We start from the raw sequence: 16,023 nt of genomic DNA, 5'->3' as shown, positions 1-16,023 counted from the left end.
TACGCTTTGTAATCGGGATGATTTTATTTTTATTTATTTTTTTAAGAATTTTTTTTAATTTTGGGTTGGGGGGGTGTTTACACCGAGACTGTAAACAACACATTCCACAAAGCACATGCATGGAAATTCGTCACAGCCTGCAATAAAGACTTTTGCCCCTTTTCTATGACACGCCACCTACCTGGCTTTACTCGCTATTGCTATTGATACCTGCTCAACAGGTACTCGCAGGCGCTACAGTATGTATTTCTAATAGTTTGCATTTCCAAAGCAGGTGTGTCAAACTCATTTTTTTGTCACACGGTAGCAAATAAGAAAAATCCAACTTCCTTGGTTATTTGACACTTTTGCCATCACAATTCAAATGTTTGTTTGCTTCCCTGCAGATTCCAAAGGGAGCCTTCGCGTTTCTGTGGCCGCATGGCGACGGCGCCGACGCCGAGGCGCAGGCCGGCCCCCCGAAGCAGGATCAGCCGCCGCCGCCGCCGCCGGGGTGTGCCCCAAACGGCGTAGAGCTCGCTCCCGTTTTTCTCAAGGCGGCCCAAATCCTCCAGGAGGGAAGGAAACAAACGCGGCTTGAAAAAGAAAAAGACGAACCTCCTTGATGCATTCGGCCAAGACGTGAAACGAGTCGGAGGGGACGCGGACGACGAGCATGGCCTGCATCTGCCTCCCGCTCTGCGCTCTTCTACTCGTCGTTACGCTCCACCGGGCCGCCGCGGAGAATGACGTCATTCCTCGACTCACATTCTCATACAGTAAGTCAAGCTTTGATATATTTTTGATTGATTTTTTTCCACCGGATCCCCTGCAGTCAGACGCTCTCCTGTGCAAATAAGTGTCAATGTAAATAAACAGCAGCTCCATTTGCTTCTGACTGAACTTGAGCAATGTTGACTTTGGGAGTGTCTTGAGTTGAGTTTCTGTTTGTGGACGAGAAGTTGGCAAGATGGCCGTCGTTGACGAGCGCCTTCGCATTGAGGGTTGAAAGTGCAGCGGCGATGTTATGCCTTGAAAACAAAGTTTGTTGTGATTTTTAATGACAGTTTGTCAGAGGTGAATTATTGTTTTCCTTAGTATATGCATTTTATAGACACATTACGAGTGTGACGATATATCGATATCGCAATAAATCGTGGTACTTTTATCGATACGCCTATGCAAGTAGTAGTAGTAAGTTTAGTGTAGTGTAGTTTAAGAACCAGCCACTATAACGGCTCCATTGTTCATGACTTGTTGAGCAATGATTTGGCAGGCCACTAGGGGGAGCGCCTCAAAAGAGTGGCGAGGAAATGGATGCAAGTCTTCAGGCGAAGAAGACTCATCAGCATAGTTTATTATTATTATTATTATTGTTGTTGTTGTTGTTGTTGTTGTTGTTGTTGTTATTATTATTATTGTTATTATTATTATTTTATATTATTTATTTTTATTTATAATTATTATTATTTTATTTATATTTTTATATATTATTTGTAATTATATATTATATTATGTATTTATATTATATTTATATATATTTATATTATTTTTATTATAATATGATTTATCTTTTTAAATGTAATTTTTATTTATTATTATTTTATTTATTTAATAATTTTTATATATTTATATTTATATATTATGCATTTATATTATATTTATTTATATATAATTTTTATTATAGTATGATTTATTTTTTTATTTCATTGTTTATTTATTATTTATTTTTATTTATTAATGTCTATTTTCTTATTATTTTATTTATTATTATTATTATTATTATTTTATGATTAGTTTTATTGTAGATTATTGTGGATTTATTACCTGAGCGACATATCGATAATGGCGGTATCGTCATATCGCGGGATAATTGTTATCGTGAGGCTCGTATCGCAATCCTGGTGGCTTTATGCGCCTCGTAAATCCTGCGGTCAACCAAAATCATCTTCTACTTCCACACTTACAAGTCATGGCAACTTGTTTTTGATTTTTTGTGATATAATATAGTCAAAAAGACAGCTGTCCCAAGTGTGACGTTTACAGTAGCTGTCTCAATAGCTCCACATTAGCATCACCTGTCAACACTAGCTAGCTTGATTTAGCTAGCTATCCATCCAGCTCGCTAGCTAGCTAGCCAGCCATACATTCATCCATCCATTTTAAGGCCAAATGTCTTCATTTTGAACCTCACTGCATCATTTGTCTTCATGAAAGCCATACGTTGCCCCGAGTGAGACGACAAACGGGATTAAAAGGTTTAATGCGCTTTAGTGCGGTTCCTGGGGGAAATGATAGAGGATGACGGATTGAGAGACGTCAGCGCCGGCTTTCAGCTGAACCACTCTGGCCTCAAATAGAGTCACGCAAACGATTGTGTTGATCAACCTGCGTTCTTTTATGGACACGGATTACATCCTGCCCGCGCTTGCGTGTTTCCTCGTATCCGAGCCCGCGCTCCATCAGGTAATCTCACTTACGACAAAAAAAAAAAAAAAAAAAAAGCCCACGACGGCTCACTCGGCCCCGCCGGAGCATTTCACAGCAACGCGCACCATTAATCACTCAGTGAATAAAGGGCGGACTTCTCGCTTTTATCGCCGTCGTCAGAGAAATATTTGCTTTGAGGTCACGCGGCCCGTGCGAAACGAAACAGCGTGAAAGATGTTAAGACGAGAAGTCGAGCGCGGATGCAGCACACGGGGGCCATTAGGGGTGTCCAAACGTTTTCATTTGAGGGCCACATCCAGAAAATCAGAAGGACGCAAGGGCCACATCATGTTATGAAGAGAAATTGTGTTTAGTCAGAAAAATTGTACAAATAATTGATTTGTGCTTTTGCATATTTAGAAAAATGCTACAGTATATAAACCAATTTATTTGTAATATGGCAGTAGGGTTATTATAGTTTGGGAATTTTTTTATTAGTTTAGTTCTTTAAAAAATGCTTAGTTTTAGTTGAGTTTGTTAGTATTAGTATTAGTTTAAAAAAAAAAGTGTATTACTTGTTGCGCAATATTTAAAGAACACCATGGGAGTAATGTCACCTGTGTGACATACTTTCAAACCGTCATTATTCCAGTTCATATCAAAATAAATCGACTAAAAATCACATTTAAAATCATCCCCAAACTGTAGTTAGTTTTATAAACATAAAATGTCGTATCAGTTAGTTTTCGTTTCTTAAAAAGCATTTTCGTTTTTATTTTATTTCGGTAACAATATTGTTTCTTGAATTTTAGTTTTATTTTTTTCATCAGTTTTAGTTAACTAAAATAACCTTTAATGGCATCCGTTTTTCAATACCCCCCCCCCCCCCCCCCTTACTTTGACCATCTCCAAACATTTTTGTTTCATTTAATTTGAACTGAGTCAAATGCCATTTTTAGCATAAAATGGGATATTAAAAAATTCGTAACTAATTTCCTGTTTATTTTAGCATATGGGTCCCAGAGACTTTTTTTGTAAGTCTTGGGCTCCCTCATACACCTAAAAATTTCCGAAGATCTTGCTTAAACGTACAACCGGGGCTGCTTCGTTAAAAATTTCTAGGGGGGGGGGCGCTATTGAGTCATTTTTGTAAAAATAGCACAATCCACGATAAAATATTGCTCATTTTGCCAGGCCAGATGAGTGTGCCAAGTTTCACGTGTTTCTGTGCCAGTTTAGGCCCTCAAAATTGGCGTTGTTTCTCAGCGCTTAGCCACGCCCACAGCGATTCACGAAAACTCACAAACTTCGAAATCATGAAGGCCGAAACCCTCTTCTGAGCAAATATGAGGTAGGTCCAGTTAACGTGGTTGGAGAAAAACGTTAAAGAAAATTCGTAAGAAAAAAAAAATTGCCAGTAGGTGGCGCTATCAGTAAGATGAAATAAAAGTTCGTAGAAGTCTTAAGGGCTGGACTCTCATCAGATGTGCAACAGTAACAACATGACTTGCCACCACTGCATAAAACCCAACAATGATCCATTTTACGAGCGGTTATGCTAACACGGTGACGCGTTCGCTGCCACCTGATGGCTCGCGCAGTAAAAACGAAAGCCTGGCCGTCAGGTGTATTTCGATCGTGGGGGAAACATAAAACATGTCGGCGCAACATGCGCAGACGTTTCGTTCCCAGGTTGCCGCTTGCACTTTGTGTTTACGGTATCAAAGAGTAGCGAGCCCGTGGGGACCCCTCGACTCGGAAACGGCGTCTGTTGCCCTCATTGCTTGCCTTGAGTTGCGTCCGCCGGAAGCCTGGCTAGTGTAGGTGGCTGCTTGGCATCTGGTAACGTTTTTGCACACTCGATCCCCCCCCCCCAACTCCCCCCTCTCTCTCTCTTCTATCTGTCCCCCGGTTCCCGCCTTAGCCTTAATAAGGAGGCTAATCTACCATTAATAATGAATGGCGATTTGTGTGTTATGGTTTGAACGCTTGTCTGCTTCTAATTATGAACACAGCGGATGGGTTCAATGAGTAAAAAAAAAAAAAAAAAAAGCCTGCATCTGCTTTTCTCCCACTACAGTTTGCGGGCTTTAAATGCCGACCAGATTTTGTGTGAAACGTCCCTCCAAACGTGCATCTTAAAAGACGTCTCGTGTGTGTGTGTGTGTGGGTGGTTTCAATTTTGAAGTCTCACTGGGAACGCGGTTTCATTCATTATTAAAAAAAAACAAAAAAATTGTCTCGTCTCAATGGGTTGAACCAACCGGTCGTGAGAAATTCAAAACGACAGCGCTGCCAAGTGAGATAACGGCAATTCGATACGCTGGTGATGACGCGTAGTGCAAGAATCTTGTTCACGACACATAATGTCTTTATCTATCTATCTATCTATCCAGCGGGCTATCTCTTTAGCTAGCTAGCTAGCTAGCGGGCTATCTCTCTTTAGCTAGCTACCGGGCTATCTCTTTAGCTAGCTAGCTAGCTGCATCTCTTTAGCTAGCTAGCTAGCTAGCTAGCTGACTATCTGTATCTCTGACTATCCCTTCTCAAGGTTTCTTATTTTTTTTCCCCTGATGGTTTTTGTTTTGTTAGTTTTTCCTTGCCCTTTTGTGGTTTGATCAGGGCATGTCGTACTACTATTACTATTTGTCAACTGTGGGCATGTGAAACTCTTTGAGACTTTTCTGTGATTAAGGGCTATTAAATAAACTTGACTTGACTTGAATCTCTCTAGCCAGCTAGTTAGCTGGCTATCGGTCTAGAAAGCTAGTTAGCTGGCTATCTCGCTAGCTAGCTAGCTGGCTATCTCTCTCTAGCTATCTCTCTCTAGCTAGCTAGCTAGCGTAGTTATCGATCTACCTATCTATGTAGTTCGCTAGCAACCTAAATGCTGGAGGGGGGGTCACAATTTTTCATCATCACTAGTGGGGGGGCCCCACATATGACCACACACTTCCAAACTAGATGGATGACAAAAATACTGTTATTATTATTATTATTATTACTTATTATTTGTGTATTTATTTATTTTAGGTGCAATTTCCAAATTGCTATGATTTATTTTCCTCCCAGTGCATAAAAATGACAATTCAAGTTCAGCACAAAACTGCTGAATAGCAAACCGACAAACCGTAACAAGTAATTTTATGCATTTTTTCACAAAAATCAACTCACTCAGAATCTTACTATTAGCAAGGTATTTGTTTGTAACATCAGTGCACAACATTAACACCGTCCCAGTGTTGGGAGACGCACAAATACGTCGCGCTCAGTCGAGCCTATAAAAACACTCGGCTCATCACTTTTCACATGGATTGCTTGTGCGCGTCTTGACTCGTTACTGTACATGCGCAGCGTGGCGGCGGGCCGGGTCAGTCAGGCCCGGAATGCTGCGCTCCTGTTGGAACTGGCCGGGTCATCGGCTCGCGTAGGTTCTTGCTGCCTCTCCGTCGCGTTCACAGCCAGGCCAAGGAAGGGTCACGGCGAGTTCCACGAGATCCGGCAGCTGCTTTACATTATCGGGCTCAATCTGAGGTCGGCCCTTGTTTGCTTCCTCAGCAGCACGTTAACCTTTTCGCTTCCTTTTTTTTTTTTTTTTTCTTCCGTATTTCCCTGCAAATTGCTCCTAAACCTTTTGACGTACTTTTCGTTCAGGATCAATTTTGACTCATAGTTTTCTGATAATTGTCTATATCAAGTTGTCAACAGCAAATCATTTAATCAAAATTTCAGGAAAATGTTTCTTTTAATACATTTTAAACTATTATTTTTTTATTTAAAAAAAAAAACAACAAAAAAACCAAAAGCTATTGTCAGTGTCGTATTTAGTTTGTATGATCCTTCTTAAGCGGTTTGAGACTTTTGTGTGATTAAGGGCTATATAAGTAAACTTGACTTGACTTGAATGCAGCATAACAGCTAAATGCTGCTTCACCATGTTTCAAGTTTCAAGCTGCCTCTTAAACACTCTTACAACCGTCTCATTTTTTGACACTTTGAAGAGTCCCACATTTTCCTCGATTTAACACACTTGCTCACCTCGAAACCGCTTTCGTTAGACACAGATCAAATTTAATGGGGAACGGCCGTAGTGCAAACTTTGTAGCATCTGTTGAAAAGAATGACATTTGTAGATGGGCTCATTTTTCTGTATTTTCAACAGTCATCACATTTCAGGGAATGACATTTAAAGGAATTTTTATTGCTGTCAAATGTCAAAAATGGTTCATTTTTTTTGACCTGTCAGTGTCAAAAAGCCCTCTCGCTGCCAACAATAAATCAATTTGATGGCACAACGGTTTGCAAAAAAATAAATAAATAAAAAGGAGACAAGAATCTTAATGACCTTAAGTGGTCTATATTCGTGCGGGAACAAAACCACTTTTGGGCAGTACGTAGAAAATCTTTTCCAAGACATGGCAGCATAACACAGACGCTACTGTCGCTACTCTATGGAAATGTTTTGATCAAGTGTCAACTGCCCTTCCCGTCTCCGTGCCACCGATTTGCGTCGACTCATGACCAAATTGTTCACGCTGCGCCAAATGAAAGACACTTTGAAATATGATCAAACTGCCACAATAAACTGCCACGTGGTCATGTTGTGCAGTTCTAGCACCCTCTAGTGGCTAGTTTATTAGTGCAATTTAATTTTCATTAGAGATGTTTTGGCCTTCTATGTGTAAAATCTACGCTGATTTTCAGATGAATCGTGTGCTTGCATTCGCAAGTAAGTGCCTCCATATTGTTATTAGAGATTGTAGCTGATTTATATGCATTGCTGTTTGTTTTTTTTTAAATGTAATTTTTTTTTTTTTAAGTATTGCTGTTAAAAAGCACAATATTGTGCTTTTTTTTTTAGTATGAACTTTTTTTAATTTTTTTTTTTAAACAATATCTTACGATAATATCGTATCGTGATGTTTGGATATCATTACATCCCTAACTTTAAACTCAACTGGGTTGCTAGCTACTACTAGTTTCCTTATTATTCGCATCCCCTGAAACATTTTACAACCGTAGCCACCAAACTTGTAAAAAAAAAAAAAAGTCCTCGCTGTTACTTTACTTTAATGACGGCCATTTTCTTGCCGTTTCCTGAGTTTGCGTTTAATTTTTCCAATATGGCTTTCCAACCTCTGTTTCCTGAAGTTGTTTACACCGTTAGCCGGCTAATGAGATTCAGCCCGACGAGTAAGCAAACCCAAACATGCACCGCAAATCTGCCGATAAGTTGAGCTTCGAATTTTGTTGTTTTGACGCTCCAACATCTCCGATCACGTCTCTCGACGTATTGACCCGGTTTTGTTCCGGTTTTGTGTCTCGATGCCACCGGACCGACCAGATTCTGACTGGTTTGCTGACCTGCCCAGATTTGCAGGTCTGGGTTATCGATTCAAATGTCCTCGATCGATTCAAATTCGAGTCACAAGATTTCATGTTTTTCTGATTCGATTCGATTCACTTCAGTTCAATCCAGTATTAATTATGGAACGTCAATTCTTCTTTTAATGTCAAGGACATTAAATTCAGAATTACATTTTGCAGTGTCAGTAACTAGTTAAAGGGATACTTCACTTATTTAGCCCATTATAGCAGAAATTAGAATTACAATTAATTTGATACTTTCATTATTTTTCCACGTACAATTAGTACCTTTTAAAAACACATTTTGCAAATTGCTGTCGACTGAAAATGACATCACAAAGGGCTCAGTAACCAATCACAGCTCAGCTTGTGAATGTCACATGACCAAACCAAGAAAACAGGTGAAAAATGATGAAAATATCAAATTTATTTATAAAAAAAAATTCATGTTTGACTGACAAAAATGGCTAAATAAGTAAAGTATCCCTTTAAATTGTTTACTTGTTTACTAAAGGGAAACTTGACTCGTTGAGCCATTTTCAGCAGTAAAAAGTTAATATTTTGTCTAAAATTAATAGTGGTAGTTTCATTATCTTTCATGTACAATTAATACCTTTAAAAAGTGATTTTTCTACTTGCCGTCGACTGCTGATGACATCACCTGCGCTGAGGAAGTAGGTCACGACCAATCATGGCTCAGCTTACTGACCAAACCCAGAAAACAGGTGAGCCCTGATTGGCCGGTCTTCCTCAGCACAGGTGATGTCATCATCAGTCGACAGCAAGTAGAAAAATACTTTTTAAAGATATTCATTGTACATGAAAGATAATGAAGTTGTCCAATTCATTTTGCACAAAATATTCACTTTACACTGCTGAAAATTGTTCAATAAGTCAAGTATCCCTTTAATGAAATATTTATTTAGCAATCCATTATTAGAATTTCTTTTAGGAAAATAAAATAAACATTGACATCAGCATGGATGATTTGAAAATGTTTCCATAATTATAATTTAAAAAAAGAAATTGCAAATATAAATTAAAACAATTTTGAAGAAAGAAAACGGTAAGATACAAAAAAAATTGGGCCGTTAAAATTCTATTTTCTTGTTAATTTATGGAGAAAGAAGAGATATTAAAAGATATTAAAAGAATCGATTTGTGGCTTTCAAAAGGAAAATCGATTAGATATTGAGTATTCTTTCTTTTTTTTTTTTTTAAAGCCAGCCCTGCCCTGATCCCTTCAACAACGTACATTTCCGAGTCGCCTTTTATTGCGGGCAACTTTGACGACATACTTTTAAAAGCGCTATTTCTTGCAGTCCCGCGTGTCATTTTCCAGCTAAATGAATAACTCACTTACCGACGTATTACTCACACAATTTCTCCTCCTATATAACATCCATCAAAGATGACCTCTCATGACAAATTCATGCCCACTGAACTTACCGACTGAAAATGACATCATCTTTTTTGAGTCCATTGCGGTTCTTGTGACGGGAAATCGTGTCGGGATGATAATAAACCGGCCGTGATATTCTCTGGTGACAATAATGTCGTTACGTTGAATGAACCTGCTGATCTTTTTTTGCACTGGCAGCTGCGAGACGCGATAAAGGGGAGGGAGGGCGCCGATCGAATCGGCCCGTTCGAGCTCGTCGTACAAAAGAAAGCGCTTAAGTGCTCTGTCACTAAAGGACAAACGACTCTTTGACTCCTTTTTTTTTTTTTTTTTTTGTCCGGAGGGCACGTTTCAACCTTTTTAATTACGCTGGAAACCGGCTTCCAAAAAACGGGAAGAAAGTAGAGGTGGGCGGATCGATCCAAATATCGATATTATCGATACCAAGTCTGTATCGATATCGGAACGATACTGGAACTCAAATATCGATCTAGTAGTTTCGTTTCGTTCGGTTCTTTTCTGCACGGTTGCGGTTTGGTCAAACAGTCTGACCAGTAACAGGAAGTGACTTGTTTCAACTGGAAGTGACTTGGAAGTGGCCTAAAATCAACAGGAAGTGGCCTAAAATCAACAGGAAGTGACCTGATTTCAACAGGAAGTGACCGAGAACCTAGAACTGAAGCGATGAAGCTGGCATTTTTTAGTTACATTTTGTATTTGGAGTTTCTTAACAGTAACAGGAAGTGACTTGTTTCAACTGGAAGTGACCCGGAAGTGGCCTAAAATCAACAGGAAGTGACCTGATTTCAACAGGAAGTGACCTAGAACCTAGAACTGAAGCAATGAAGCTAGCATTTTTTAGTTACATTTTGTATTTTGAGTTTCTGAACAGTAACAGGAAGTGACTTGTTTCAACAGGAAGTGACCCGGAAGTGACCTAAAATCAACAGGAAGTGACCTGATTTCAACAGGAAGTGACCTAGAACCTAGGTTTTGAAGCAATGAAGCTAGCATTTTTTAGTTACATTTTGTATTTTGAGTTTCTGAACAGTAACAGGAAGTGACTTGTTTCAACAGGAAGTGACCCGGAAGTTACCTAAAATCAACAGCAAGTGACCTGATTTCAACAGGAAGTGACCTAGAATCTAGGACTGAAGCGATGAAGCTAGCATTTTTGTTAGTTATATTTTGTATTTGGAGTTTCTGAACAGTAACAGGAAGTGACTTGTTTCAACAGGAAGTGACCCGGAAGTGGCCTAAAATCAACAGGAAGTGACCTCTGTCAACAGGAAGTGACCTAGAACCTAGAACTGAAGCGATGAAGCTTGCATTTTTTAGTTACATTTTGTATTTGGAGTTTCTGAACAGTAACAGGAAGTGACCCGGAATTGGCCTAAAATCAACAGGAAGTGACCTGATTTCAACAGGAAGTGACCTAGAACCTTGAACTGAAGCGATGAAGCTTGCATTTTTTTTAGTTATATTCTGTATTTGGAGTTTCTGAACAGTATATGATAAAGTATTTGTTTAAATATATTTCCTAAGAAAGTAAATATTTTGTTAAAGGGATACTTCACTTATTTAGCAATAAAAAGTTAATATTTTGCCTATAATTAATTTGATACTTTCATTATTTTTCACGTGCAATTAGTACCTTTAAAAACACATTTTGCAACTTGCTGTCGACTGCAAATGACATCACAGGGCTCAGGTAACCAATCACAGCTCACCTGTTTTCTAGGTTTGGTCATGTGACATTCACAAGCTGAGATGTGATTGGTCATTAACCTGAGCACTTGTGATGTCATTTTCAGTCGACAGCAAGTTGCAAAATGCGTACCCTGAAAACGCGTTTGCATTTGTTTGTGTTTTTATCAGCAGCGTTTTGTTGTCGCGGAGTCGCGACGGCCTTTCGACAACCTTCGTTCAACGTTTTCCTCTTAAGTGCCTCGCCGTGTCCGTTTGCCTCGTTCCGGGACGTCCCCGAGAGACTTCAGGTCAGGGAGGCGAGCGGCGCTAGTTTTCTTGAGAGTGCGAGGAGGAAGGTTAGGAGGAGTTCAAGTACAAAAAAAAACAAAAAAAACTGTCATCAGCTTGTAAGCTTGCGTTGCAAAAAATAGGATGAGACGATTGACAAGATTAAAAACCGGGAAACGACAATTGAACTGAAAATCAAATGTACGTTACATTCCCACCGGTAACTCTTCATAACAAATGTAATCATTCGTCAATCTGATAAGCAGTATTATTGCTTTAGTTAATAACAAGAAAATTTGTCATCGTAATTAATCGCATGACTTCAATAGTTAACTCACGATTAATCGCAAATTTTATCTGTTCTAAATGTAGAATGAAATATTATTTCTGAGTTTTCATACTCTCAACATAAAAGTGACAAAAAATTAAACTAATAGAAATATGGCTGTGTCTTTTAGTAATTGATACAGTAATTTCATAATAGTTCATAAAGTTGAGTTAAAATTACAAAGATGTACTGTATTGTAAAAAAAAAAAAAAAAAAAGGTGTGATATTGATTTGTGTTGAGGTCATTTTTCTGCCACTAGATGGCATAATTGCATTTTGCAACGGCGTCGTTAAACCCAAGACACGCTTAGGACCGCCCCCTCATTTGAATAATAATAATAAAATTAAAAATAAATAAATGACGAAATAAATAAATAGTTATTAATTTTAGTTTTGTTTTGGGTTTTTTTTGTTTTTTTTTTTACAATATTGTGATCTTTTTTTATATATCCCCAACACAATATCGTGCTAATTATCGTATCGTGACCATGTGTTTACCGGATGACTGCCTTTGATTTTGAAACGTTTATCATCTCATTTGATGGACCTGTCACGTCTTTAAACGTCCCACTGGCCAAAACCTGCTTTTGTTAAGTACGCCATTAAACACTTTAATGACCCCCTCAAACGATTTACGCTTTGGCCAGAGCGTCCGTGCGTGCCGGATGATTTATCTTTCCTCAACGTATTAAATGTTGCGTCTCTTTAACGATCCTCAATTAGTGGCCCCTCGTTGTTGTTGTTGTTTTATTTTTTGTTTTTTTCCTCATCACTTTGCAATACCGGAACTGAATTTACGTTTTGTAATGATGATGACGAGAGAGACTTTTTGTACCTGGTTGACTGAGTTCACTTCATCGTCTGTTTGATTTGCCGGCAAAGTTGTTGTTCTTGTCATTATTGCCACAAGTGTCGTTTGTTTTCGGACATGTAAATCTGCCAGAATTGAGTTACAGTTACGAAAAAAAAAAAAAAAAACAGACCGACTTTGTTTGACTTCTTGTATTAGTTGGCTCGCATATTGCAATTTCTTTTTATTTTTTATTTTAATAAGCGGCTCTCACTGTATTTTAGGTATGTATCAAAGGACGGATTGTGTGCAGAAGTGTGATTATTATTTATGGGCAATGTTTTATGTTAAATATGTCAAAGTTTTACAGACGGCTTTAGTGCGCGAACTGAGTTTCAAATGGTCGCCTGCTTTCACCCAACTTAAGGATTTTCTGTGGTAAAATTCCGTGATTGTCTTCTGAACAGATCGACGAGGAAAATAATCACTCTCACCACACCGCATGATAATCGCTTTGGATGATCTTTCATAGACGTTTGTGAATCGTGCCTTTGCGGACTTTCATCATAAGGGAGTAAAAAAAAAAAAAAAAAAAAAAAAAAAAAAGTTCTCAAATGTGGTATCAAAAGATGTGGCTCAATCTGACTCAGCGGGGAATTTTTTTGTAGTTATTTTTTTCAGAATTCCAAGTTACCATGGCGACGCAATTCCCCAAAAACCCCACCAAAAAGTCCCATAGGAATGAATGGAGAAGGGGGGAAAATATCCACAAAAAAGTTGAGGACCTTTTTCCAAGCCACGCTGCGCGCACGTACATTAACCGACCGATATGATTTTTAGCTCATTTTGTTGCAATTTTTCCCATCGTTAACTTGGTGTCTAATTTTTTTTTATAAGGAATGTAAGCTCTTCCTCCAGTGCGGGTTCAAAGAGTGCGCGAAGTGACCTGATTTCAACAGGAAGTGACCTGGACGTTGCCTAAAATCAACAGGAAGTGACCTGATTTCAACAGGAAGTGACCCAATTTCAACAGGAAGTGACCCGATTTCAACAGGAAGTTACCTAATTTCAATAGGAAGTGGCCTGGAAGTTGCCTAAAATAAACAGGAAGTGAACTGATTTCAACAGGAAGTGACCCAGAAGTGACCTGATTTCAACAGAAAGTGACCTGGACGTTGCCTAAAATCAACAGGAAGTGACCTGATTTCAACAGGAAGTGACCTGGACGTTGCCTAAAATCAACAGGAAGTGACCTGATTTCAACAGGAAGTGACCTGGACGTTGCTTAAAATCAACAGGAAGTGACCTGATTTCAACAGGAAGTGACCTGGACGTTGCCTAAAATCAACAGGAAGTGACCTGATTTCAACAGGAAGTGACCCGATTTCAACAGGAAGTGGTCCGATTTCAACAGGAAGTGACCTGGAAGTTGCCTAAAATCAACAGGAAGTGAAACTGATTTCAACAGGAAGTGACCCAGAAGTGACCTGATTGCAACAGAAAGTGACCTGGACGTTGCCTAAAATCAACAGGAAGTGTGTTACCAATTGATGCGTTTTTGTTTAAAGTTAGTCAACAATTCAATTGGTAATGTTTAGTTGGTTCAACAATTCTCTTTTTAGAGTGTAGCTGAGGCACTTGTGATGTCATTTTCAATGCAAAATGGCTGCCCCCTGACATAACCTGGTACAAATTGTTTACAAACAAAACTGGACTCGGTCTATATATAGAGCGGCACAAAAATATCGGCTCAACTTTCCCTTCCCAGCTGAAGGAAAATGTGATTTCCCCCCGATAGCAATAAAAAGTTTGCTCCGATTCCGGGAAGAGACGCGAGTCTCTGGGGAATCGCTTGCTAACTTTGTTGATCCTCGGCAGATGCGAAGGAGAGAGCGTGCAGACGTTTCTCGGCGGGCGGCGTCTTCAACTTCACGTCGCTGCTGCTCAGCCGAGAGGACGACACGCTGTACGTGGGCGCCCGCGAGATTCTCTTTGCTCTCAACCTCTCGGACGTCGGCGCGCCGCAGCTGCAACGAAACGTAAGCGGGCGGGGAAAAAAAAAAAAAACGTAGCATGAATAGCAGCATTTATTGTATGTTTTTTTGTTTGAATTTGTTCTCCGTTTATGATTGTGTTTTTTATGTTTTAAACTTTAATACAAGAAGATTGATTGGATTATTTCAAACTAGTTTCCGTTACGGATGAGACGATAACGGCAATTATGGTGATATTGCGATATTAAAACTGTCACAATATATCGTTGTCATTATGTCACGATAATTAAAAGCAACATCTGTTAAAAAAAAAAAAAAAAAGTCAGGTTGATTTCAATTTGTGCAGTTCTAGCACACTGGTGGCAATTTCTTTTAGTGCAATTTAATTTTTACAAGGCATGTTTTGGCCCTTATATGTATATAAACTGAGTCAATATGTGGAGGAACTCAAATGTGTGCTTGCATTAGCAAGTAAGTGCCTCAATATTAAGTGTTATTAGTAATTTTCTTTTCTTTTCTTTTTTTTTTAGTATGAGCCCTTTTTTTTTTTTTTTACATTTACCTTTTTTGTATCGCCGACCTCCGCACAATGTCGCAATATCGTTTTGTTTAGATATCGCTACATCTCTAGTTTCCGTATTAAAAGTTGATTTGATTGTTTCTTATAAAATATTAAAATTTTAATACTAATGGTACGTTGGCTTGAATTTTGTTTTAAATTTAGTACAATAGTGTTCAATACAGTTTCGCTTTATGTCACTATTAAATGCATTTGCATTTAATTTTTTTAGAACAGTTTAAAAAAAAAATAATTCTATTCAACTTATGTGCAGTACATTTGAATGTAACTATCTGTAGTATATACATATTTTTTTATTTATATATTTTTTAGATATTTTTATTTTTTATGTTCAAACAGTGCATAATGTTAAATTAGCTCACAATTAAATGTATTTTTTTTTTAAATCAAACACTTTGTAAAGCTTAGTAAAAGAACTACTAATTTATATAATATGCACTACGAGCTTCACTTTTGATTGAACTAACTGACATTATTTTCTAATTTAACGAAATGTACCTTTATAAACCGTAGCCAAGATGATGCTCCTTTTTCACAACGTTTTAAATTGGGAATTTGTATATTCCTCCCAATTTATTGCCATGAACTCCCACGAGTTTCCATTAATTCCCATGCACGCTTCGTTATGAACCCTGCGACGCATTTCTAATCGAATCTCCCGAGAATCAAAAGCCCCGTTTGACTTGCGTCAAACTGTCTTTCCAGCTCACGTGGAAAACTCCGGACAAGAAGCGAGCCGAGTGCAGTTTCAAGGGAAAAGACCTGCAAGTGAGTCGCCCAATTTCCTGTCAAGTTGTAACTTTCCGTTTGAGCGCAATATTTGATTTTATTTTTTTAATCCACCATCTGCAGCATGTTAAAGTGTACATGCTGGCCTTGTGCTTTGTTCTACGTTTTGTTATTGTGAAGCTGTCAACGCCAGGAGGTGCTGCGTTGCTCGACTGTCATTCAAATGATGCCGAATGTTGTGCGGTTTGGAATGTTTGGTCATCAAATTCAATAGAATGCATCGTTAATGGCATCTTTTGTAATTATGGGGACGGTGGGGCATTTATTGTGTTTTTTTGTGGCAGACTTCCTTGAACTGTTCATGAGCAATATAATATCAGAGGACACGAGAGGGAGTCACGTTGTAGCCTTCAACCGAAACACGATAAGGATAATTGGTAGCTAAAC

The 16,023-nt window shown here is 38.6% G+C and overlaps 1 protein-coding gene across 4 annotated transcripts in view; it reads left to right on the top strand.

The window, feature by feature from the left end:
• sema4ba (sema domain, immunoglobulin domain (Ig), transmembrane domain (TM) and short cytoplasmic domain, (semaphorin) 4Ba) overlaps positions 1–16,023 on the top strand; it is a 109,261-nt gene that overhangs the window by 74,078 nt on the left and 19,160 nt on the right. For all 4 annotated transcript variants that reach the window (XM_077517640.1, XM_077517639.1, XM_077517636.1 and 1 more), the window contains 3 exons: positions 387–758; positions 14,152–14,312; positions 15,553–15,615. In XM_077517640.1, coding sequence (XP_077373766.1) covers positions 656–758; positions 14,152–14,312; positions 15,553–15,615 — 327 coding nt within the window. In that variant the 5' untranslated portion in view covers positions 387–655. The remainder of the gene's footprint in view (positions 1–386; positions 759–14,151; positions 14,313–15,552; positions 15,616–16,023) is intronic.

The sequence above is a fragment of the Festucalex cinctus genome, chromosome 3 (genome assembly GCF_051991245.1).
Source record: "Festucalex cinctus isolate MCC-2025b chromosome 3, RoL_Fcin_1.0, whole genome shotgun sequence".
Classification (NCBI taxonomy): Eukaryota; Metazoa; Chordata; class Actinopteri; order Syngnathiformes; family Syngnathidae; genus Festucalex; species Festucalex cinctus.
The sequence above is the reverse complement of the archived record's forward strand: the minus strand, read 5'-3'. Positions and strand labels throughout refer to the sequence as shown.